The sequence below is a fragment of the Armigeres subalbatus genome, chromosome 1 (genome assembly GCF_024139115.2).
Source record: "Armigeres subalbatus isolate Guangzhou_Male chromosome 1, GZ_Asu_2, whole genome shotgun sequence".
NCBI classification, from domain to species: domain Eukaryota; kingdom Metazoa; phylum Arthropoda; class Insecta; order Diptera; family Culicidae; genus Armigeres; species Armigeres subalbatus.
Window position 1 is genome coordinate 269,810,434 of NC_085139.1, and position 25,535 is coordinate 269,835,968.

General features: G+C 46.3%; 3 protein-coding genes across 3 annotated transcripts in view; 2 read left to right on the forward strand and 1 right to left on the reverse strand.

Annotated features, from left to right (window-relative positions):
• Positions 1–25,535, reverse strand: part of LOC134213920 (uncharacterized) — a 417,536-nt gene that overhangs the window by 318,668 nt on the left and 73,333 nt on the right. The window lies entirely within an intron of this gene.
• On the forward strand, positions 15,532–18,152 carry LOC134207312 (uncharacterized). Its single transcript, XM_062683035.1, has 3 exons — positions 15,532–15,611; positions 15,674–15,752; positions 15,807–18,152. The coding sequence occupies exon 3, from the start codon at positions 16,038–16,040 to the stop codon at positions 18,150–18,152; it is 2,115 nt and encodes a 704-aa protein (XP_062539019.1). The 5' UTR covers positions 15,532–15,611; positions 15,674–15,752; positions 15,807–16,037.
• On the forward strand, positions 18,423–21,911 carry LOC134207313 (uncharacterized). The gene has a single exon (XM_062683037.1). It carries the CDS (start codon positions 18,423–18,425, stop codon positions 21,909–21,911), a length of 3,489 nt encoding a protein of 1,162 aa, XP_062539021.1.

Sequence of the window (25,535 nt, forward strand, 5' to 3'; positions counted from 1 at the left end):
AACATTTCTCAACCAGCACAATGTATTATACGATTATCAATATGGGTTTCGTCAAGGCAGTAGTACAGCCACGGCAACTGTTGAATTGCTTGATGATATAATTAAAGCGATCGATTCCAAGGAATTAGTAGGTGCACTATTTCTGGATTTACGTAAGGCGTTTGATACACTAGATCACTCAGTACTTCTGAGAAAGTTGAACGGCTATGGTATCAGAGGGATTGCAAACCAAATTATCGGTAGCTATTTGCAAGACAGAATGCAATTTGTGGCTATTGGAGATGTCAAAAGCTCGTTACAACCTATTAGAGTTGGTGTTCCCCAGGGGAGTAATATTGGCCCCTTATTATTTATTCTATATGTGAATGACCTCAGCAGGTTACAGTTGAAGGGAATCCCCCGTTTATTCGCCGATGACACCGCATTATTTTATCCACATGTTGATGCAAACACAATTGTGAATTTTATGGCCCAAGATTTGGTAACTTTGTCGAAATATTTTTCATCTAATTTACTGTCGCTAAATGTTTCTAAAACTAAGTATATGATTTTCCACTCAGTTAGGAAAAAAGTGGATCAACATAGGCAAGTCTTACTCAATTCTAGTCCCATTGAAGAAGTAAAATCATTTAAATATTTGGGATTAATATTAGACTCCACACTGAGCTGGGTTGATCACATAAAACACATCGAAAGAAAGGTCACATCCCTTTGTGGAATATTACGTAGAGTCAGCTATTTTGTTTCACGCAATATACTTCTAAAATTCTATTTTGCCCATATTCACTCTAGTTTTAGTTATCTTACATTAACATGGGGTCGTGCATCCAAATCATCACTAAGAAGCCTACAAATCTTGTAAAACAGATGCTTGAAAACCATATTCAATAAACCTTTTTTATATCCTTCTTTGCAACTATATTCTGAAAACTTCCACAATATCCTGCCAATACAAAGTCTTTGTAACTTACAGACAGTTATATTTGTCCATGATACGTTGCACCACAATTGTTTTCATCATACCATCAATATGCCGTCAGCTCCTCACAACTATCCTACCAGGCAAGCTACCAATTTACGTCAAATTAGAGCACTTACAACATTTGGTCAAAAAAGAGTATCAATCATTGGTCCCAAGCTTTACAATCAATTACCAGAGCGCTTGAAAGCATTGAATAATCGCCATGCCTTTAAATTCCATGTGAAACAACACTTAAAACTGAATCTACACGACATTCTAGGTTAATTTACTTATCTAATGTACATATTATCCCAACTACCAGAAACATGTAAATTGAAATTTGTAAATTTTTAGTAATATTATATTTGTTTTAATTATTAGTTCTTAAAATTAAATTGCTAATTCCCTTAAAAGGAACACCGTTCCACTGGGAATATATTACATCGCCTTATTTTTGTATTATACCCTTTTTGATCTCAGCTCATAGCCTTATTGTTATTATTTGTTTTGTTTTGCTGTCCAGATAGAGCTGAGATAGTTGCGTCCACTACCAGGCGGCTCCATGGGAGCTTTTTGGTGTGGGGGATAGTGGCGGGTCAAAAAAAAAAAAAAAAAAAAAAAAAAACACTTACACATTAGCATAGTATGATGGTCTTACAAATATTTAAAGGTAACAACTGATTTTTAACTATAGTTGACTAGAAATAAACTAATAAGACATTCCACCTAAACGCACACGGGGGCCCCCCTTAGCCTAGCGGTAACACGTGCGGCTACAAATCAAGACCATGCTGAGGGTGGCTGGGTTCGATTCCCGGTGCCGTTGATTCTCGACTTCCCTGGGCATGAAAGTATCATCGTGTTAGCCTCATGATATACGAATGCAAAAATGGTAACTTGGCTTAGAAACCTCGCAGTTAATAACTGTGAAAGTGCTTAATGTACACTAAGCTGCTAGGCGGCTCTGTCCCAGTGTGGGGATGTAATACCAATAAGAAGAAGAAGACCTAAACGCACACATCCAACACAAGAATTAACGTTCGATGACGCACAACCATGGAAAACAGATTCGCTACAGAGGACCCAACCGTCAGATCAAGGATAAACATTTCGTCTATCGTGACAGGTGAGCTCAATAATGCTGGCATTGACAGCACACGGTCCTGCCTTCCGTGAAAAGGATAAACAAAACAAATTTCCATTGAGGCTTACTTGGGGGCGGCTTTGAGTCAAAACTTTTCGATAAAGAATCCGATCCGGAAAGCAATCAACCGGTAGCATTCATCCCGCTCAAACGGGGTTGTACGGTCTAGAGAACACCGCTCGAAGTCGGGAATCGACTCAGCAAAATATGATAAATTTGCTGTCATCTTCACCGTTGTCGTCTCCGGTTTTTGAAAGAAGTTCAATCATTAATTATCAGTTACCATGCAGTCCGCCGTACCGGGGAAGGATAATCAGGTTGAAAAATTACGCCACTAACTGACTGAGCGGCTTTTCTATGGGTGGGCTGAAAACGAAGCCGTCCGTGACAAAAGGCGAAATATGCGCAAAATTTCCACATAACTCGGTCTTTTGCTTTCGAGTGATGAATAATGATGCTTTAAATTTGACAAGTCTAGCGTTGAATGGGCCCAACTTTTGTAATAGGACAAACTTTCGTAACTTGATTTGATTAATAATCTCAATCTAAGATGAAGGATTAGTACGCTGGTACGCATTTACTTTGGAGTCTCATGATTACGACAATCAAGTCAGACACTTCATCGTACCATTCTTTCACAGCGATAAACTACTGTCGACTTCATTATCATCGACATAAATAGACGATGTCGTAGCTCGTGGCACTGCAATTAAATGTCAGAAAATTCTTTGAATCAGTGAAATATGTACATACTGCGCAATGATAATAGAGGAACGGATGAAGAGCCATTCTTCCTTCCACAAAAGTGAATAGATATTTGAACAACATATTACAGTACACCGCCAGCATCATCATCCTTTTACTGTGGGTTATGTTCTAGTTGGTGGAAGCTCTTTGATGGAACGTTCGAAATGGATTCCCGTTTCCTTATACGGAAGCCAGCAATAGATGCTCTCAGCTCCATCCATCAACTTGCCCATATTTACTCAGTGAATGACTTTGCTTTCCCACACCAGCGCCAGAACCGCCTTCGGGCTCCTCGCTGAACAATAATCCATTTTGTTACACTACTCGCCTACTGCGGTGAAAGGATAACTAGGGTTGGGCGGCATCATTTTGTAAACATGAAGGGTAAACATGTATGTCACAGTTGGCGCCCGACCAAAACTGTGCACATCACGCCAGCTTTGTTTGAGTTTAAAATCTTGTCTCATTCACTGCGAAAGTTAAATTCCGCGAACAAGAAGCGTCAAAATCGGACCAAATACCCTACTGTCGATTTGTTCCGACTTCAAACCCTTCCTCCGCCAAACCACCAACGTCCACAGCTCCGATGTGAAGCCCGGGAGACTGGCTGGCACATTCCATCTCACTGACTGCCCCGCAGGATGTGGAATTTATCTCTCGCTATGTTGGCATAAAATTTTATGAATCTCATAACGTAGAATCAATTGATATCAAAATTCCCATCTCGATTCTGCCGTTCGTCTCACCGACCGACTAACTGGGGAATACGTACTCCGGCGAAGACCGTTTCGCTCGGCAGCTGGGGGAATAGCCTTGCGCCAAAACTATCGGATCGGGCCATATTTCGATTCGGTCCATGTAATCCGAATGTCACTGGCGCGTCCTACGGCTGTATCCCACCGGGGCCAGTAGTGATTCGATGCTTCCGAAACTGTTATTTTTTACACTCAGCTATATTTGTCGATCCATTCATTGATTTCCAACGTGTGTGATCGGAACAAATATTAAGGAAGTTTTTGGCAACTGCAATATTCCTATCACATTTTGGACTCTATTCAAGCGAAGATTTGGGATGTAGAGGGATGTTAAGGGACCACTCTCAAATTACGTAGTGCAAAATTGGGCCATTTGAATCCCCTCCCTCCCGTCGTAACACTTTTCGTATGCACTGTTTAATTTACACGAACTCGCTCCCCTTACGTAATTTGTGAACGATTTCTTATTACATACTTGAATTGAGTTTGTAAGAATATTTGAAATTATAAACTATGGAAGGGTCCCCGATATTTTTTTTCCAAATCCAATTTACCGCTTGAGATTTTGTATATTCTTCAATTATCAAATGTTAAAAAAAAACTCACCAGCGAGTAAGAACCGTTTGATAATCGTAACTTGATTTGAAGCATTTATCGTTTTTTCAAACCCATTTTTCTTTTTGCCATAAAACCATAACACAAAAAAAAAGATTTATCAGGACTGTTTACATTAGGTATCTGGTATAATCAACGCATTTGTAAGGATTTTGTTTGAATAACAACTCTTTAATCCTCCATGGAATCCGGTTTGAGTTCCACCCGGAACCAAGTTCAAATTCGCCTCAGAATTCGTTCAGGATTACCCCCGAAATCTAGTTTGCATTGCCTCCGGAGCCCGGTTCGGATTCCCAACGGAGCCCGGTTCGAATTTCCTCATGAATCTAGTTCGAATCTCCCATGGAATCCAGGTTCACATACCCATCGGAAATTGGATTAAATTCACCAGTTCTGGATTCAACTCGGAATCCGTTACGTATTACATCCATAAAGCGTTTCTAATTCTCCACGGAATGCGGTACATACTCTCACCCGATGAATTGATTGCCACTGGATACAGAAAAGGAGCTCAAATCAGATTCCATTGGGAATTTTAACCGGAATCCGAACTAGATTCAAGTGGAATTCTATGCAGATACCGACGGTAATTCGAACCTAATTCCAACGAAAATCCGAGCCAGATTCCGACGGGAATCCTGGAAAACTGGATTCCGTTGGGAATCAGGAACGGATTCTGAAGGGAATACGAAGCGGATTCCGTTGGGAATCCGAAATTAATTCCGTTGGGAATCCGAACTGAATTCCGTTGGGAATCCGAACTGAATTCCGTTGGGAATCCTAACCGGATTCCTATGAGAATCCAAACCAGATTGCGGTGGGAATCCGGTGGAAATCTGACCCGGATTCCGGTAGAAATCCATGCCGAACTCCGTTGGAAATCCGAACCGGATTCCGTTGGAAATCCGTATCGGATACCGTTGGAAATCCGAACCGGATTCCGTTGGAAATCCGTATCGGATACCGTTGGGATTCCAAACCGAATTCCGTTGGGAGTCCGAACCGAATTCAGTTGGGAGTCCGAACCGGATTCCGTTTGGAATCCGAACCGGACACCGTTGGGAATCCGAAGCGGATTCCGTTGAGAATCGGAACCGGATTCCGTTGGGAATCGGAACCGGATTCCGTTGGGAATCCGAACCGGATTCCGTTGGGAATCCGAACCGGATTCCGTTGGGAATCCGAACCGGATTCCGTTGGGAATCCGAACCGGATTTCGTTGGTAGTCCGAACCGGATTCCGTTGGGAATCCGAACCGGATTCCGTTGGGAATCTGAACCGGATTCCGTTGGGAATCCGAACCGGATTCCGTTGGGAATCCGAACCGGATTCCGTTGGGAATCCGAACCGGATTCCGTTGGGAATCCGAACCGGATTCCGTTGGGAATCCGAACCGGATTCCGTTGGGAATCCGAACCGGATTCCGTTGGGAATCCGAACCGGATTCCGTTGGGAATCCGAACCGGATTCCGTTGTGCACTCGAACCGGATTCCGTTGGGAATCCGAACCGGATTCCGTTGGGAATGCGACGGCGATTCCCGTGGGATACCGACTCGGATTCCGTGGGGATTCCGCGCTGGATTCCGTTGGGAATCCGAACCGGATTCCGTTGGGAATCGAACCGACCGGCCTCCGTTGGGAATCCGAACCGGATTCCGTTGGGAATCCGAACCGGATTCCGTTGGGAATCCGAACCGGATTCGGTTGGAATCCGAACCGGATTCGGTTGGGATCCGAACCGGATTCCGTTTGGAATTCGAACCGGATTCCGTTGGGAATCCGAACCGGATTCCGATGGAAATCCGAACCGGATTCCGTTGGAAATACGAACCGGATTCTGATGGAAATCGGAACCGGATTCCGTTGGGAATTCCGTTGGGAATCCGAACCGGATTCCGTTGGGAATCCGAACCGGATTCCGTTGGGAATCCGAACCGGATTCCGTTGGGAATCCGAACCGGATTCCGTTGGGAATCCGAACCGGATTCCGTTGGGAATCCGAACCGGATTCCGTTGGGAATCCGAACCGGATTCCGTTGGGAATCCGAACCGGATTCCGTTGTAAATCCGAACCATCCGTTAAGATTCCGAACCAGGTTCCGTTGAGAATCCGAACCGGATTTCGTTGGGAATCCAAACCGGATTCCGTTGGCAATCCGAACCGAATTCGTTTGGGAATCCGAACCGGAACCGAATTCCGTTGGGAATCCGAACCGGAACCGAATTCCGTTGGGAATCCGAACCGGAACCGAATTCCGTTGGGAATCCGAACCGGATTCCGCCGGATTCCGTTGGGAATCCGAACCGGATTCCGTTGGTAATCCGAACCGGATTCCGTTGTTAATCCGAACCGGATTCCGTTGGGAATCCGAACCGGATTCCGTTGGGAATCCGAACCGGATTCCGTTGGGAATCCGAACCGGATTCCGTTGGGAATCCGAACCGGATTCCGTTGGGAATCCGAACCGAATTCCGTTGGGAATCCGAACCGAATTCCGTTGGGAATCCGAACCGGATTCCGTTGGGAATCCGAACCGGATTCCGTTGGGAATCCGTTGGGAATCCGAACCGGATTCCGTTGGGAATCCGAACCGGATTCCGTTGGGAATCCGAACCGGATTCCGTTGGGAATCCGAACCGGATTCCGTTGGGAATCCGAACCGGATTCCGTTGCGAATCCGAACCGGATTCCGTTGAAAATCCGAACCGGATTCCGTTGAAAATCCGAACCGGATTCCGTTGGGAATCCGAACCGGATTCCGTTGGGAATCCGAACCGGATTCCGTTGGGAATCCGAACCGGATTCCGTTGGGAATCCGAACCGGATTCCGTTGGGAATCCGAACCGGATTCCGTTGGGAATCCGAACCGGATTCCGTTGGGAATCCTGTTGAATCCGAACCGGATTCCGTTGGAAATTCGAACCAGTTTCCGTTGAGAATTCAATCCGGATTCCGTTGGGAATCCAAACCGGACTCCGTTGGAAATCGGAACCGGAATCCGTTGGGAATCCGAACCAGATTCCGTCGAGAATCCGAACCGGATTCCGTTGAGAATCCAAAGCGGATTCCATAAGGAATCCGAATCGGATTCCGTTGGGAATCCGAATCAGATTCCGTTGGGAATCCGATCAGAATTCCGTTGGGAATCCGAACCGATTCCGCTGGGAATCCGAACCGGATTCCGTTGGGAATCCGAACCGGATTCCTTTGGGATTTCGAACCGGATTCCGCTGCGAATCCGAACCGATTCCGTTGGGAACCGAACCGATTCCGTTGGGAATCCGAACCGGATTCCGTGGAATCCGAACCGGATTCCGTTGGGAATCCGAACCGATTCCGCTGGGAATCCGAACCGATTCCGTTGGGAATCCGAACCGGATTGCTTTGGGAATCCGAACTGGATTGCTTTGGAAATCCGAACCGGATTGCTTTGGGAATCCGAACCGGATTCCGTTGGGAATCCGAATCAGATTCCATTGGGAATCCGAACTGGATTCCGTTGGGATTTCGAACTGGATTCCGTTGGGAATCCGAACTGGATTCCGTTGGGAATCCGAACTGGATTCCGTTGGGAATCCAAACCGGATTACGTTGAGAATCCGAACCAGAATCCGTTAAGTATCCGAAACGGATTCCGTTGAGAATCCGAACCGAATTCCGTTGGGAATCCGAACCTGATTCCGTTGAGAATCCGAACCGGATTCCGTTGGGAATCCGAACCGGATTCCGTTGGGAATCCGAACCGATTCCGTTGGGAATCCGAACCGGAACCGAATTCCGTTGGGAATCCGAACCGGAACCGAATTCCGTTGGGAATCCGAACCGGAACCGAATTCCGTTGGGAATCCGAACCGGATTCCGCCGGATTCCGTTGGGAATCCGAACCGGATTCCGTTGTTAATCCGAACCGGATTCCGTTGTTAATCCGAACCGGATTCCGTTGGGAATCCGAACCGGATTCCGTTGGGAATCCGAACCGGATTCCGTTGGGAATCCGAACCGGATTCCGTTGGGAATCCGAACCGGATTCCGTTGGGAATCCGAACCGAATTCCGTTGGGAATCCGAACCGAATTCCGTTGGGAATCCGAACCGGATTCCGTTGGGAATCCGAACCGGATTCCGTTGGGAATCCGTTGGGAATCCGAACCGGATTCCGTTGGGAATCCGAACCGGATTCCGTTGGGAATCCGAACCGGATTCCGTTGGGAATCCGAACCGGACTCCGTTTCCGTTGGGAATCCGAACCGGATTCCGTTTCCGTTGGGAATCTGAACCGGATTCCGTTGGGAATCCGAACCGGATTCCGTTGGGAATCCGAACCGGATTCCGTTGGGAATCCGAACCGGATTCCGTTGGGAATCCGAACCGGATTCCGTTGGGAATCCAAACCGGATTCCGTTGGGAATCCGAATCGGATTCCGTTGGGAATCCAAACCGGATTCCGTTGGGAATCCGAATCGGATTCCGTTGGGAATCCGATACGGATTCCGCTGGGAATCCGAACCGATTCCGTTGGGAATCCGAACTGGATTCCGTTGAGAATCCGAACTGGATTCCGTTGAGAATCCGAACCGGATTCCGTTGGGAATCCGAACCGGATTCCGTTGGGAATCCGAACCGGATTCCGCTGGGAATCCGAACCGGATTCCGCTGGGAATCCGAACCGGATTCCGTTGGGAATCCGAACCGGATTCCGTTGGGAATCCGAACCGGATTCCGTTGGGAATCCGAACCGGATTCCGTTGGGAATCCGAACCGGATTCCGTTGGGAATCCGAACCGGATTGGGCTGGGAACCGGATTCCGCTGGGAATCCGAACCGGATTCCGTTGGGAATCCGAACCGGATTCCGCCAGAATCCGAACCGATTCCGTTGGGAATCCGAACCGATTCCGTTGGGAATCCGAACCGGATTCCGTTGGGAATCCGAACCGATTCCGCTGGGAATCCGAACCGGATTCCGTTGGGGAATCCGAACCGATTCCGTTGGGAATCCGAACCGGATTCCGTTGGGAACCGAACCGGATTCCGTTGGGAATCCGAACCGGATTCCGTTGGGAATCCGAACCGATTCCGTTGGGAATCCGAACCGGATTCCGTTGGGAATCCGAACCGATTCCGCTGGGAATCCGAACCGGATTCCGCTGGGAATCCGAACCGGATTCCGTTGGGAATCCGAACCGATTCCGCCAGAATCCGAACCGGATTCCGCTGGGAATCCGAACCGGATTCCGCTGGGAATCCGAACCGATTCCGTTGGGAATCCGAACCGGATTCCGTTGGGAATCCGAACCGATTCCGCTGGGAATCCGAACCGATTCCGTTGGGAATCCGAACCGGATTCCGTTGGAATCCGAACCGGATTCCGTTGGGAATCCGAACCGGATTCCGCTGGGAATCCAAACCGGATTCCGCTGGGAATCCGAACCGGATTCCGCTGAGAATCCGAACCGGATTCCGCTGGGAATCCGAACCGGATTCCGCTGGGAATCCGAACCGGATTCCGCTGGGAATCCGAACCGGATTCCGCTGGGAATCCGAACCGGATTCCGCTGGGAATCCGAACCGGATTCCGCTGGGAATCCGAACCGGATTCCGCTGGGAATCCGAACCGGATTCCGCTGGGAATCCGAACCGGATTCCGCTGGGAATCCGAACCGGATTCCGCTGGGAATCCGAACCGGATTCCGCTGGGAATCCGAACCGGATTCCGCTGGGAATCCGAACCGGATTCCGCTGGGAATCCGAACCGGATTCCGCTGGGAATCCGAACCGGATTCCGCTGGGAATCCGAACCGGATTCCGCTGGGAATCCGAACCGGATTCCGCTGGGAATCCGAACCGAACTCCGTTGGGAATTCGAACCGGATTCCGCTGGGAATCCGAACCGGATTCCGTTGAATCCGAACCGATTCCGCTGGGAATCCGAACCGGATTCCGTTGGGAATCCGAACCGGATTCGTGGGAATCTGAACCGGATTCCGCTGGGAATCCGAACCGATTCCGCTGGGAATCCGAACCGATTCCGTTGGGAATCCGAACCGGATTCCGTTGGGAATCCGAACCGGATTCTATTGGGAATCCGAACCGGATTCCGTTGGGAATCCGAACCGATTCCGTTGGGAATCTGAACCGGTTTCCGCTGGGAATTCGAACCGGATTCCGTTGAGAATCCGAACCGGATTCCGTTGGGAATCAGAACCGGATTCCGTTGGGAATCCGAACCGTATTCCGTTGGGAATCCGAACCGGTTTCCGTTGGGAATGGGAATTCGAACCGGATTCCGTTGGGAATCCGAACCGGATTCCGTTGGGAATCCGAACCGGATTCCGTTGGGAATCCGAACCGGATTCCGCTGGGAATCCGAACCGGATTCCGCTGGGAATCCGAACCGGATTCCGCTGGGAATCCGAACCGGATTCCGCTGGGAATCCGAACCGGATTCCGCTGGGAATCCGAACCGGATTCCGCTGGGAATCCGAACCGGATTCCGCTGGGAATCCGAACCGGATTCCGCTGGGAATCCGAACCGGATTCCGTTGGGAATCCGAACCGTATTCCGCTGGGAATCTGAACCGGATTCCGCTGGGAATCCGAACCGGATTCCGCTGGGAATCCGCACCGGATTCCGCTGGGAATCCGAGCCGGATTCCGCTGGGAATCCGAACCGGATTCCGTTGGGAATCCGAACCGGATTCCGTTGGGAATCCGAACCGGATTCCGCTGGGAATCCGAACCGGATTCCGTTGGGAATCCGAACCGGATTCCGTTGGGAATCCGAACCGGATTCCGTTGGGAATCCGAACCGGATTCCGTTGGGAATCCGAACCGGATTCCGTTGGGAATCCGAACCGGATTCCGTTGGGAATCCGAACCGGATTCCGTTGGGAATCCGAACCGGATTCCGTTGGGAATCCGAACTGATTCCGTTGGGAATCCGAACCGGATTCCGTTGGGAATCCGAACCGGATTCCGTTGGGAATCCGAACCGGATTCCGTTGGGAATCCGAACCGGATTCCGTTGGGAATCCGAACCGGATTCCGTTGGGAATCCGAACCGGATTCCGTTGGGAATCCGAACCGGAACCGAATTCCGTTGGGAATCCGAACCGGAACCGAATTCCGTTGGGAATCCGAACCGGAACATTCCGGTGGTAATCCGAACCGGATTCCGGTGGTAATCCGAACGGATTCCAATGGTAATCCGAACCAGATTCCGTTGGTAAACCAAACTGGATTCCTTGGGTAATCCGAACCGGATTCCGTTGGGAATCCGAACCGGATTGCTTTGGGAACCCGAACTGGATTGCTTTGGGAATCTGAATTGGATTGCTTTGGGAATCCGAACCGGATTCCGTTGGGAATCCGAACCGGATTCCGTTGGGAATCCGAACCGGATTCCGTTGGAAATCCGAACCAAATTCCGTTGGAAATCCGAACCAAATTCCGTTGGAAATCCGAACCAAATTCCGTTGGAAATCCGAACCAAATTCCGTTGTAAATCCGAACCGCTGGAAATCCGAACCAGAATCCGTTGGGAATCCGAACCGGATTCCGTTTCCGTTGGGAATCCGAACCGTATTCCGTTGGGAATCCGAACCGGTTTCCGTTGGGAATGGGAATTCGAACCGGATTCCGTTGGGAATCCGAACCGGATTCCGTTGGGAATCCGAACCGTATTCCGCTGGGAATCTGAACCGGATTCCGCTGGGAATCCGAACCGGATTCCGCTGGGAATCCGAACCGGATTCCGCTGGGAATCCGAACCGGATTCCGCTGGGAATCCGAACCGGATTCCGCTGGGAATCCGAACCGGATTCCGCTGGGAATCCGAACCGGATTCCGCTGGGAATCCGAACCGGATTCCGCTGGGAATCCGAACCGGATTCCGCTGGGAATCCGAACCGGATTCCGCTGGGAATCCGAACCGGATTCCGCTGGGAATCCGAACCGGATTCCGCTGGGAATCCGAACCGGATTCCGTTGGGAATCCGAACCGGATTCCGTTGGGAATCCGAACCGGATTCCGTTGGGAATCCGAACCGGATTCCCACTGAACCGGATTCCGTTGAGAATCCGAACCGGATTCCGTTGGGAATCCGAACCAGATTCCGTTGGGAATCCGAACCATAACTTCCGTTAGGAATTCGAAACGGATTCCGTTGGAAATCCGAAACGGATTCCGTTGGAAATCCGAAACGGATTCCGTTGGAAATCCGAAACGGATTCCGTTGGAAATCCGAAACGGATTCCGTTGGAAATCCGAAACGGATTCCGTTGGAAATCCGAAACGGATTCCGTTGGAAATCCGAACTGGATTCCGCTGGGAATCCGAACCGGATTCCGCTGGGAATCCGAACCGGATTCCGCTGGGAATCCGAACCGGATTCCGCTGGGAATCCGAACCGGTTTCCGTTGGGAATGGGAATTCGAACCGGATTCCGTTGAGAATCCGAACCGGATTCCGTTGGGAATCAGAACCGGATTCCGTTGGGAATCCGAACCGTATTCCGTTGGGAATCCGAACCGGTTTCCGTTGGGAATCCGAACCGGATTCCGTTGGGAATCCGAACCGGATTCCGCTGGGAATCTGAACCGGATTCTGGGAATCCGAACCGGATTCCGTTGGGAATCCGAACCGGATTCCGTTGGGAATCCGAACCGGATTCCGTTGGGAATCTGAACCGGATTCCGTTGGGAATCCGAACCGGATTCCGTTGGGAATCCGAACCGGATTCCGTTGGGAATCCGAACCGGATTCCGTTGGGAATCCGAACCGGATTCCGTTAGGAATCCGAACCGGATTCCGCTGGGAATCCGAACCGGATTCCGCTGGGAATCCGAACCGGATTCCGCTGGGAATCCGAACCGGATTCCGCTGGGAATCCGAACCGGATTCCGTTGGGAATCCGAACCAGATTCTGTTGGGAATCGGAAACGGGAATCCAAAATACGTTGGGAATCCGAACCGGATTCCGTTGGGAATCCGAACCAGATTCTGTTGGGAATCGGAAACGGGAATCCGAAACGGGAATCCAAATTCCGTTGGGAATCCGTACCGGATTCGGTTGGCATTCCGAACAGAATTCCGCTGGGAATCCGAACCGGATTCCGTTGGGAATCCGAACCGGATTCCGATGGGAATCCGAACCGGATTTCGTTGGTAGTCCGAATCGAATTGAGTTGTGAGTCCGAATCGGATTCTGTTGGGAATCCGAATTAGATTCCGTTACGAATTCGTTTGAATCCAGGTCGTATTCCACTTGGAATCTGGTTCAGATCACCTTCGGAATTGGGTTCAGATTACACTCGGAATTGGGTTCGGAAGAATTGTAAAATTTATAACTGTGTAACATTTCCAATAAGACGCTCTTAAATAATTAATCAGTACCAGATCCGTTTTACCCCCAATCTTATTCGATATTTTCGCAAAAAGCGGTCTGGTTTGACACCCTCCCGAAAGTTTTTTCATAATTGCTTCAAAATCCAATATAAATACTCCCCGGATTGCGTTTCGGATTCCCAATAATTCACAATCAAGAATATACAGTCAAGCCTCCATAAGTCGATGTTAAAAGGACCACCATGTATTTAAGGGAAATTTCGAGTTGTGGAACAAAAATCCTTGGGAATGTCTTTGGAGGGACTATCGAAGTTACTCAGAAAATATTTTTAAATATGGCATAATTTGCTTCCATAAGTCGATATCGAGTCATAGAACATCAACTCATGGAGGGTTGACTGCAGTTGCATGAAAAACAATTGAGCAGTTTACAAATCATGTTTTCAAAGTTCTTTTCTTCTGCATCATTATATTTTACTTTGTGAGCTTTTTTCCTCTTTGTAAGTAAATAGCGACCAGTTTACGTTATGAACATATTATGATTTCTTATTCATGATACCAAACATATATATTCGGGAACATTGAAAACAATTTGGCAGAAACTGCACCACTAGCGAGCGACTCTAAAGCTATTACTCTGATTTTCCCTGCCCGGGTGAAATCCAGTCCATTTACCCGCCAGCAAACAAACAAACAAACACGCACACTTTGGCACACAATCACGAATTGGCAAAACGACCCCATAAGCAAACAACAAAGTCCCGCAAAGTTCTCCTGCGCTCTAATCCCGGCCAGCAAGCGACTGGACCGATCCATATCAAATATTAATATTCAGCGCGTTTTTCGGTTTGTAATCTTGCAGCAGGCTATGCCAGTCAGGGTCGGTCCTTTCCAGTCAGCAATGGCATGATGCTAAGATGACGATCAACTATGGCGTCGAAGAAAGACTTGCCAATCCACAGATAAACAGACCATGATTAACTTTCAGCATTAGGTAGACATGTAAGGGATGTTGAATTTGGGTTCTTATCTAACACTAACGCACTACTGTCAACGTATACAAAATATGAGGTCAGTGCAGTGTTCCGAAGTTATCGTAAAATCTCTCAAGTAGCACATCTTTTTATATTCGATTCATCCATGGCCAACGTTGTCCCACCCGACTAATACATATCTAACTAACTGACGGTCTAAATGGTCCAACCAGACCCAGCGAAGCGTTACTAACGTCAATGGATATAGCAGGATCAGCTGAAATAGTCAGCGTCTTCGGACAAAGAGGCAGTGGGTCGGTACTGGCAGGCAACCGGCCGGCGCGGAAGAGAGGGTCATTTGATTAATGAATTGAGATTGTGTGCAAAACGGAGGTTTTTAGCCGGTTCGAAATAGTTCTCAAAATCGAATGCGGGGAGAAGGCGAGGCCAGCCCGTCGAAGATGGACGGGACGGCATTAAGCCAGGTTCCAACGGTGTCGTCCAACTACCAGCCAGCAACGACAAACCATCGCCATCAGGAGGAGAGTTCGCCAGGCATGAAGACAAATGCGTTCGCATTGCCGGGATGGCATTTTACATTGCGACTTGGGTTTGTTTTCGGAGTGCTTATTTTGCCTTCTTTCGCACAGGAAGCTGTACCGAAGCGCCATAATTTCACTCGAGGGACGGATTTCTGTGGGATAATGGAAATTCGGAGATTTGAACTGCATGTACGAATCGGTTCAGCTCGGTGCCCTGAGTTAATGTTTGTCTGTGTGGGTCTATGTAGCATTAAATCATTAGTTATATTTTTCAATAATAAATTTTAGCCTAAGCCTGCTTTAGTTAATGATTCAATTCTACAAATTTAGCACGTTCTGTTGAATAATACAAGACTGTTGATGGTTCTGGGAACACTGTTGAGGGTAAGTTGCTCACGATTCCCGCTGCCCGTCAATTAAGCTGTCATGATGACATTGTCAGAAGAGGGGAAAAGAAGAACGTCAGAGATATGCAGGGTATTGTCTGACTAAAAATACATATTCCAAGTGAGCACGAGGTGAAGAAGGTGGAAATATATGAAAACTAGTGTGAATTGATAACTAAAACTACTTAAATTATATCTTACAGCTAATTAAATTACTCTATCATTGGACTTCAAGATAAATACGCTTTCTAAAGTGCTAATTGATTATATTTCATGCAAAAAGTAAGTTTCATTCTAAATTGTTAAACTTAACCTAACTTATACTAAATCATGCAGGAAGAAATTAGTTCTTAAACCCAAACGAATTGTCCGTCAAAATACGAAGCAAAACGATATTTTGTAAGTAAAACTACACTTATGAACTATGCCTAAACCTAACAGAAATAAACTTACAGCTAAAGTCTATATTACACCATAAACTGGTGTTCATATTTACTTGAAGAAAATCGACCCGTGAGACAGTTCGACTAGTGGGAACAAACTTTAGAAAATATCTACAAAATCACCATGGATAGTGCGCCTAACGGTACGAATACCCCGAAAACTCCCGTCGTCCCCGGGCAGTCCAGTTGCGTCAACTGCGATCGTCCGGATCGTGCAGGCGACTTAGTGCAGTGTGACACCTGTGACTCGTGGTGGCACCAAACGTGTGCGGGGGTTACAAGCTCAGTAGCAGAGCGCGCGTGGAGCTGCCGTTTATGCTTCATCGAGGTAAGCAGTAAGCAGACAACGTCATCCATAAGGTCCGCACGGGTTGCGTTGCAGTTTGAGAAATTGAAGGAGCAAATGGATATGGAGAGGAGATTTTTGGAAGAAAAATATAAACTTCTGGAGGCCGAATGCGACGCCCGGGAGGAGACTGCGAGTCGCCGGTCAAAAATTAGTAAACACGCTAACATCGACAAGGTAAGGAAGTGGATTGGTGAGAATGCAGGTCATGTAGAAGGCGCCATAGGTCCAGCTGATGACAACAGAGCGGCCGCCTCGACGCTGCCTCTCACAACACTCAACCAAAGCGAAGCCGTAGCCGTGGATACCACCAACTCCGTGTCAGCGATGAACATAGTCGAATTCCAGACGAGTCCGTTAAAACATCCCGAGATTCCAGTGAGGCAGCAGGAATTGGTGGCAGAGCGACCGATAAGCGTACCACAAAGCGCGCCACATGCAGAAGGGTCAACTGGTGCCGCTGAAAGTCTTCCAGCGCTGCTTCTATATCCGTTACGTCCAAATCCGGAAGCTTCATCGACTCAACCGCTCAAATCCCCGGGTCCAGCGAAGAACAAAGGAGCGATTCCCAAAGTGCCGAAGCCTGTTAACCAGACGCAGTGGGAAAAGCGCCCGGATAAAGTATGTAAAAGCCTCCCTCAGCCCCCCGTACAACCATCACAAGGTAAGCCACACCAGACTTTACCCTATATTGCCCCTGCTCAACCGAGCAGCGATCATGAAATCCTGCAACAATTAATTCATCAACTGGGAAACATGATCCGATCACACCCAGAACAGAACCCTCCATGCCATAATGCCTTCTCAGGAACCTCTAATTCGCTCCCACAATCGAATATTGCTCCGCCTCTCAGAGATGTTCCAATTGCTTCAGAACTCTCGGGAGTGTCAGAATATGTCCCTACACCCTCGCAGTTAGCCGCTCGGCAAGTTATGCCAAGAGACCTCCCCCAGTTCTCAGGCAACCCAGCGGACTGGCCTGTATTTATAAGCAGCTTTAAAAACTCTACGCTTGCTTGTGGATACACCAGGGCTGAAAATTTATGTCGATTACAACGCTGTCTGAAAGGCGCGGCCTATGAAGCGGTGCAAAGCCGTCTCCTACTCCCGGAGTCAGTTCCCCATGTCTTGGACACACTTTGCTTGCTTTATGGAAGACCAGAGTTGCTTATTCATGCTCTTCTTGACAAAATTCGTTCTGTCCCTGCACCGAAAGGCGATAAATTAGAAACTCTTATCGATTTCGGTATGGCAGTTCAAAATCTTTGCGACCACTTAGAAGCAGCCGGTCAACACGCGCATCTATCCAATCCATCCTTGTTAATGGAACTTGTCGGGAAACTTCCCGCGCATGTTAAGATGGAATGGGGAACATATCTACGAAACTTTCCGGAAGTCAACCTTAAAACGTTTGGCAACTTCATGTCAAATGTGGTGATATCGGCCAGTAAAGTGACAGTGTACAGTGGTGTTAGTGGCAAAAGTGCATCCGAAGGAACCTCGAAACCTAAACATCGGGGAATGATCAACGCACACTCTGGCGGAACAGAGGAGGTGCGGCTAAAAGAAATGCTGTGCTACGCGTGTAGGAAACCAGGACATCGACTACAGGAATGTGGAAGGTTTAAGTCGTTAACAGTGAATGATCGTTGGAAGTGTGTTCAGACTAACGGGCTGTGCCGAAATTGTCTATGTGGTCACGGAAGAAGAAGTTGCAGGCGCACAATTAGTTGCGGATTGAACGGGTGTCAATACCGTCACCATCCTCTACTTCACTCGGTGAGAACTGACACTTCTCTCGGCTCAGGTGGTCAGAAGAGATATGCTTTGGAAGATGTGCGCACCGTTAAGGAGCCTCTCTTCCGAAACAAACAGTTCTGTACGACGAACTAGGAGAGGTACAATCATCTTCGTGGGCTGCCAATAGCGAGCTATGTAGATATCGTTCCTCGGATTCTCATAGGAGTGAACAATCTGAACTTGATTCTGCCATTAAAAGTGAAGGAAGGTAATCGTCGTGAACCAGTTGCGGCAAAAACAAGATTGGGTTGGTGTGTATACGGAGGACATGCAGAACGGACCGTAGCCCGACCACTAAACTTCCACACGTGTGGGTGTACCAGCGATGAAGATCTGCACAACACGGTGAAACAATACTTCGCAATGGAGGAAGTCGCCACTACATTGAAGGTAGAAATGTTTTCAGAAGAAGAGAAACGCGCGCAACGGATTTTGGAGGAAACAACCATTAGAAACGGAAACCGATTCGAGACGGGGCTACTATGGAAATGCGATCAAATCCAGTTACCAGACAGTTTCCCCATGGCTCTGCGTCGGTTACAGTGCCTTGAGAAGCGAATGAATAGAGATCCTAAGTTGCGGGACAACCTTCAACGACAGCTACTAGAATACCAGCAAAAGGGATATACGCATAGGGCTACAGAAGCAGAACTAGCAAACGCAGAGAGAGATAGAATTTGGTATCTACCCCTGAGTGGTAATAATCCCGCGAAAACCAGAAAAGGTCCGCTTGGTATGGGACGCAGCAGCAAAGTGGGAGGTATAGCTCTGAACTCGCTATTACTTAAAGGACCAGATCAGCTGACATCGTTACCAGCCGTCCTGATGCGTTTCAGGCAGTTTGGCGTAGCAGTTTCGGCGGACATACGCGAAATGTTCCACCAAATACGTATCCGTGAGAAAGATCGTCACTCATTAAGGTTTCTCTGGCGGAATAACCCTATAGACATGCCAGGAATCTATGTTATGGACGTGGCTATCTTCGGAGCAACGTGTTCTCCAGCATCCGCTCAGTTCGTGAAGAACAAGAATGCGAAAGAGTTTGAAGACCAGTATCCGCGAGCAGTTGAAGGTATCGTTAACAACCACTACGTTGACGATTCGTTGGAGAGCTACAGTAGTGTGGCCGAAGCCATACGCGTGTCGGAAGAAATGCGGATGATTCATCAAAACGGAGGTTTCGAGTTGAGGAACTGGCTGTCGAACAAGGAAGAAGTGCTGCGTAGTCTAGGTGAAACAAAGCCATCCGTTGATAAGAACATCGGTCCAGACAATAAGGAGTTTGAACGTATACTGGGGTTGCTGTGGATGACCAAGAAAGATGAACTTTGCTTAGCTACATCAGTACAAGAACCAATTCAAAACTTAATCGATAAGGTGAAAAGACCCACGAAAAGGCAAGTGTTGAAGTGCCTCATGGGTTTCTTTGATCCTCTGGGATTGTGGAGTGTTTTTCTTGTTCACGGAAAAGTTTTGTTGCAAGATATCTGGCGGAATGGAACACAATGGGATGAACAAATTGATGATGCAGCATTTGAGCGCTGGAAAAAGTGGACAGGCTTGATCCCAACCATCAGCGAGAACCGGATTCCTCGATGCTACTTTAAGAACGCGACCATAAAGCACTATCAGAAGCTTCAGCTGCACACGTTCGTCGATGCCAGTGAGGTGGCCTACGCAGCTGTATCCTATTTCCGTATAACGAATCCGGATGGGATGGTGGAATGCAATCTAGTTGCGGCAAAGACTAAGGTAGCACCACTAAAACCGTTATCGGTACCCAGATTAGAGCTACAAGCAGCAGTATTGGGAATCCGGTTAATGCAGTTCGTCGAAGAAAGTCACACCGTGAAGATTCAGCAACGTTTTGTTTGGAGTGATTCAGCAACTGTTCTAGCTTGGTTACGTGCTGATCATCGGAAGTATAAGCAGTTCGTGGCGTGTCGCGTAGGCGAGTTGCTGACAGCATCCGAAGTTCGCGAATGGCAATGGGTGCCATCAAAACTTAATCCTGCAGATTTGGCCACTAAATGGGGAAAGGGTTACGCTCAAGATGTGAATGGCGCTTGGTTCAGCGGACCAGATTTCCTGAAGAATCCGGAATCTGAATGGCCAAAACAGAAAACCACTTTGCTGTCTACAGCTGAAGATCTGCGTCCGTGTCATGCGCATCTCATAGTGACTATGCCAGTTATGATATTTCAGTTGGAGCGGTTTTCTCGCTTGCCGCGGCTAATTAGGTCGGCGGCATACATCCATCGCAGCATCATTAATTGGAGGCGAAGGCCAAAGGGTGAAGAATCGATCACTGGGTACTTGAAGTCGGAAGAACTGCAAAATGGTTTACGGACGATTATTCGCCTAACGCAATGGCAAGCTTTCCCGGATGAAATGGTTCTCCTCACGCGAAATCAACAAAGGTCGGAGGAGCAACAAGTGCAGTTAGAAAAATCGAGCCTTCTGTACAGGCTGTCACCAATGTTGGATGAATTCGGGATACTCAGAATTGATGGACGCATCACAGCAGCTTCGAACGTAACTGAGAGTACCAAGTTTCCTATCATTCTTCCCAAGAAACATCGATTCACCTTTCTTCTGCTGGACGATTACCATCGAAGATTTCGCCATTGTAACATGGAAACCGTGGTAAATGAGGTGCGCCAACAATACTACGTACCTCAACTAAGGGTTGCAGTAAAACAGGTCGCGAAAGCCTGTCAATGGTGTAGAATCTATAAGGCAAAACCGAATATGCCAAGAATGGCTCCGCTACCGTCGGCACGATTAGCATCGTTCCAGAGGCCATTTACCCACACGGGCCTCGATCTCTTCGGACCATTGTTGGTGAAAATTGGTAGGGGTACGGCGAAGCGGTGGGTTGCTGTATTCACCTGCCTCACCATTCGTGCTGTCCACGTTGAGGTGGTACACAGTCTCAGTACAGAGTCTTGCATCAAAGCCATCCGTAGGTTCGTTGTCCGCCGTGGGTCACCAGCGACGATCTACTCTGACAACGGGACCAATTTCCGAGGAGCAAATCGCCTCCTGGAAGAGCAGATTGAACAACTAGCAGCTACCTTCACCAGCACTACAACAAAATGGATCTTCATTCCTCCCGGCACACCCCACATGGGTGGTGCCTGGGAGCGAATGGTACGCTCGATCAAAACAGCCATGGATGCGGCGTTCAACAGTCATGGAAAGCTGGACGACGAAACGTTAGTAACGCTAGTGGTAGAAGCAGAAGCATTAGTGAACCGCCGTCCGCTGACGTACCTGCCGATCACCTCCGAAGAAAGCGAAGCATTGACCCCGAATCATTTTCTGCTGGGCAGTTCCAGCGGAGTACATCAGTCAGCAGATGGCAACGTAGTGGCCGTTTTGCGGACATCATGGGATCAAATCCAACGTCACTTAGATACTTTCTGGAGGAGATGGATAAGAGAGTACCTTCCAACCCTGACCAGGCGTACGAAGTGGTTTGGAGATGTGAAAGCTGTGGCCGCAGGTGACTTGGTGGTGATCATCGACGAGAGTACTAGAAATAACTGGGAACGAGGCCGTATTCACGAACTGATTACGGGGAGAGATGGGAGATGCCGTCAGGCTATAGTTGAAACTGCGAGGGGGTTGATACGAAGGCCTGTGGCTAAGTTGGCAATATTGGAAGTAGATGATGATGGTAAAACTGGACCAAATGGCCAGTGTTACGGGGGTGAGGATGATGGTTCTGGGAACACTGTTGAGGGTAAGTTGCTCACGATTCCCGCTGCCCGTCAATTAAGCTGTCATGATGACATTGTCAGAAGAGGGGAAAAGAAGAACGTCAGAGATATGCAGAGTATTGTCTGACTAAAATACATATTCCAAGTGAGCACGAGGTGAAGAAGGTGGAAATATATGAAAACTAGTGTGAATTGATAACTAAAACTACTTAAATTATATCTTACAGCTAATTAAATTACTCTATCATTGGACTTCATGCTAAATACGCTTTCTAAAGTGCTAATTGATTATATTTAATGCAAAAGTAAGTTTCATTCTAAATTGTTAAACTTAACCTAACTTATACTAAATCATGCAGGAAGAAATTAGTTCTTAAACCCAAACGAATTGTCCGTCAAAATACGAAGCAAAACGATATTTTGTAAGTAAAACTACACTTATGAACTATGCCTAAACCTAACAGAAATAAACTTACAGCTAAAGTCTATATTACACCATAAACTGGTGTTCATATTTACTTGAAGAAAATCGACCCGTGAGACAGTTCGACTAGTGGGAACAACAGTCGAAATGCAAGAATTTGCGATGCTATTAATTTCCAACCATTTAATTTTTTTACAATTTATTTGGTCAATATACAATCTAAACATCAAAATTCGATCAACAAATAATTTTAACCACTTTAAGATCGTTTCTGTGACTTTCGAGATAATTGTAAAAGGAACTGCCTGAGTTAAGCTGGGACACGATGGGGCACGATCCTCACCAAATCTAATATTTTCCTGATACTTAATTACAAACTTGATGTTTTTAACGGGATCTTAGAAAATTGTTGAGCATGCTGTGGCCGTGAGCAGACGTGTCATGAAAAAGAAAAAAAGGAATTTTAACAAAAATTTAAGTTTTAAGAGGTTTTACCTATGTATAAATAGTGGAGTAGTGCAAACTGTAACATTTTATGCCTCCGGAAAAGTGTCAATTCAACTAATAAAGGCATCGTAGGCTCCTGCTATGTACAATTACCGGAATATAAGGTACATCAACCGGTGTCGCAAATCTTCAATTCGGCGCGGATTGCGTTGGTTTTCCTGGATACCTGAATGTAGTAGGTAACAGCAGCTGATGATGATGATGTCCCGCCACTTACCCCTACAGTTGGAAATGACGAATCTCTTCGAAAGGAAACAGGAGCGGGATGATTGAGGTTTGATTAAAAACAGATTTTGCTAGGAGTATGCATCACAACTTCGGTAAGTCCGTTCCTTTTTAATTGATGGTTGTGCCATACACAGTTTTTAACATATAATCATCATACAAAAATGTGGTTTCAATGAGATTAATTTTGTTTCCTCATCTGGATGTTTATGTTGAATTCATTTTATGGAAGCAGACAGGAACGACGATTATTCCAAAACATATTCACTACCTACTTTGTTGTATCTTTTGAACTAGGTATCATTTTTCTTTGACGTTATTTTAGATTAGGAATGGGCGTTTTTCGGAAAAATATCGATACTGCCGAATCGATGTTTTCATTTTCGAAATATCGATGCTGAAAAATATCGGCGTTGAAACATCGATATTCCGATATATCGATACGCCCAAAAAATTTAAAGCAAGAGCAAAAAAAAAAAAAAAAAAGAAAAAAAATACATTTTCCATTTCAGATCATCAAATCACACATCAAAGATTCGCTGTTTTTAACAGATTGTGCCTAATGTGCTATATTTTCATTCTGAAAAATTGAAATTCGATATCAGCAACAAAAAATCGATACGGTCAAATATCGAACATTAAAAAATCGATACAAAATATCGATTAATCGGAGCGAAAAAATCGATTCCCGATATATCGTATCGGTATCGCCCATTCCTATTTTAGATATCAGAAAGCAAACCTCATAGACCGAGTTTATACATTTCCCTGATAAGTTGAATTTTATGAAGCATTGTTTACATTGTTTGAAGGTCCATTAATGGCTTACGACACTTACGTACACTTCGTATGATTTTAGCACTGCAAACCGTAGTAGCGCTTTTGTATCGTGAATAAAAACAAATTTGAATTTTCCATCTGTTTACAACATTTTAAGCTATTTGATCCACATTACTATGTAACGTACTGATAAGTCTTAATGAAACTTACTACAATTATTTTTAATCGTTTGAATCACAAACATGTGCTTCTGCCTGTCGTATTGAGGCGGGTTTGCTTCTGCTACGACAATAGAGGCTTGTTTGCAGCCGTTTGATCATTTATTCATCCACTTAGAATTCATTTGTTGATCAAAATCATTATCATATCAGGGGGAAGGGGAATTTAATTTTTTAATTTCTTTTTGCTCTTTTTCGTTTCAAAGAGCGAGCAAAGGAGCTTAAACCTAGGCTATTAGCCAGGGCAAGGCTAATACCTTCGCCCCATCCGAGGAAAATCATCGGCAAGGATAATGGAGTGACATAAATTTCTTAGCAAAGTCACTCCCAACGTATTTCCACAAATTTTCTAACATTTGCTTATAATGATACTCCTAAACCACATACCCTACCCACCATCCAATTCCTTGACATCTATGAGGGCGTCGGTGAGTCGCTGGCCTCTCGTTAAGTAGATGTCATATCATCATTTCCTTCCCTTTCCTAGTAACGGAGAAGATGGGCGTGGCCGGCAATGATAGCTTTCATGTTTTATCATTCGGACCCCCCCGTTGGATTTCCATTGAATCCCAAATGGAAATCCATAAGCAATTGGGGTAAGAATGTTAAAGAATATACATGACAGCTATCAGTATGCAATCTACAAAATACTCCGTTACAACGCAACGCAACGCAACCGGGATCTCAGCAAATTGTTAAACTTTCACCGAAATTCGCACAGCCGAGCAAACATGTTTTTTTGTTGATATTTCTGTCAAAGTTGCTGAAAATCAGCAAATAATTTGCCGGAAATCAGCTAGCAAACGTCACTTTTGCCGGGATATCAGTTTTTATTTTGTTGGCTGTACAGATTTTTGCTGAGCCGCAAAAATAAAAATTAGTATGTATATACGCCCAAATGGTTCTTAGAAGAGAAAAACGATTTTCCTCTAATGTTTATAATCATTGACGAAGTTAAGCTGAGGTGAGCCACCAAATAGAATATTTCCCCTGAATTATAATTACAAACGTCAAAATTGTTTAAAATTTGTTTAAAAAGGGTTCCTTATTCAATTTCCGCAGGAATTCCTAAAGCAATTTCCAAAGAAAAGAAAGAAAATCACAAAATGAATTCTCCCAAAGGAATTTTGGAAGGTTTTCTTGAAACAGTTTGTAAGTATTTTAAGTATTCTCAAAGAAATTTCCGAAGTGTTTTCCGTAGGAACTAAAACAAATTTTCAAATGTACTTACAAAGGATTTCTGAAAGAAATTTCCGAAGAATATCTAGTTATACCTAAGGAAATTGTTTGAGGAATATCTTCGGAGATTCCTTAAGGAAAGAATTTCTGGAGGATTTAATGAATAAAAATTAGAAGAGAAATTTCCAAATTTATTTCAGAAGAAATTTTGAATGGAATTTAAAAGAATTCCCAAAGAGCAACGCAGCCGAATTCCGAAGGTCCAAGAAAAAAATTAAAAAAATCTTTATTAAAAAATATATAAATTCTCTGTCTCTTTCCTAAGATGTCTTCTCTTCATAGCGCATTCCGATAGACTGAAGAGAAAGGAAAAACAAAAATTGTATTGCGGAGAGAAATATTAGTTCACATATTTTTC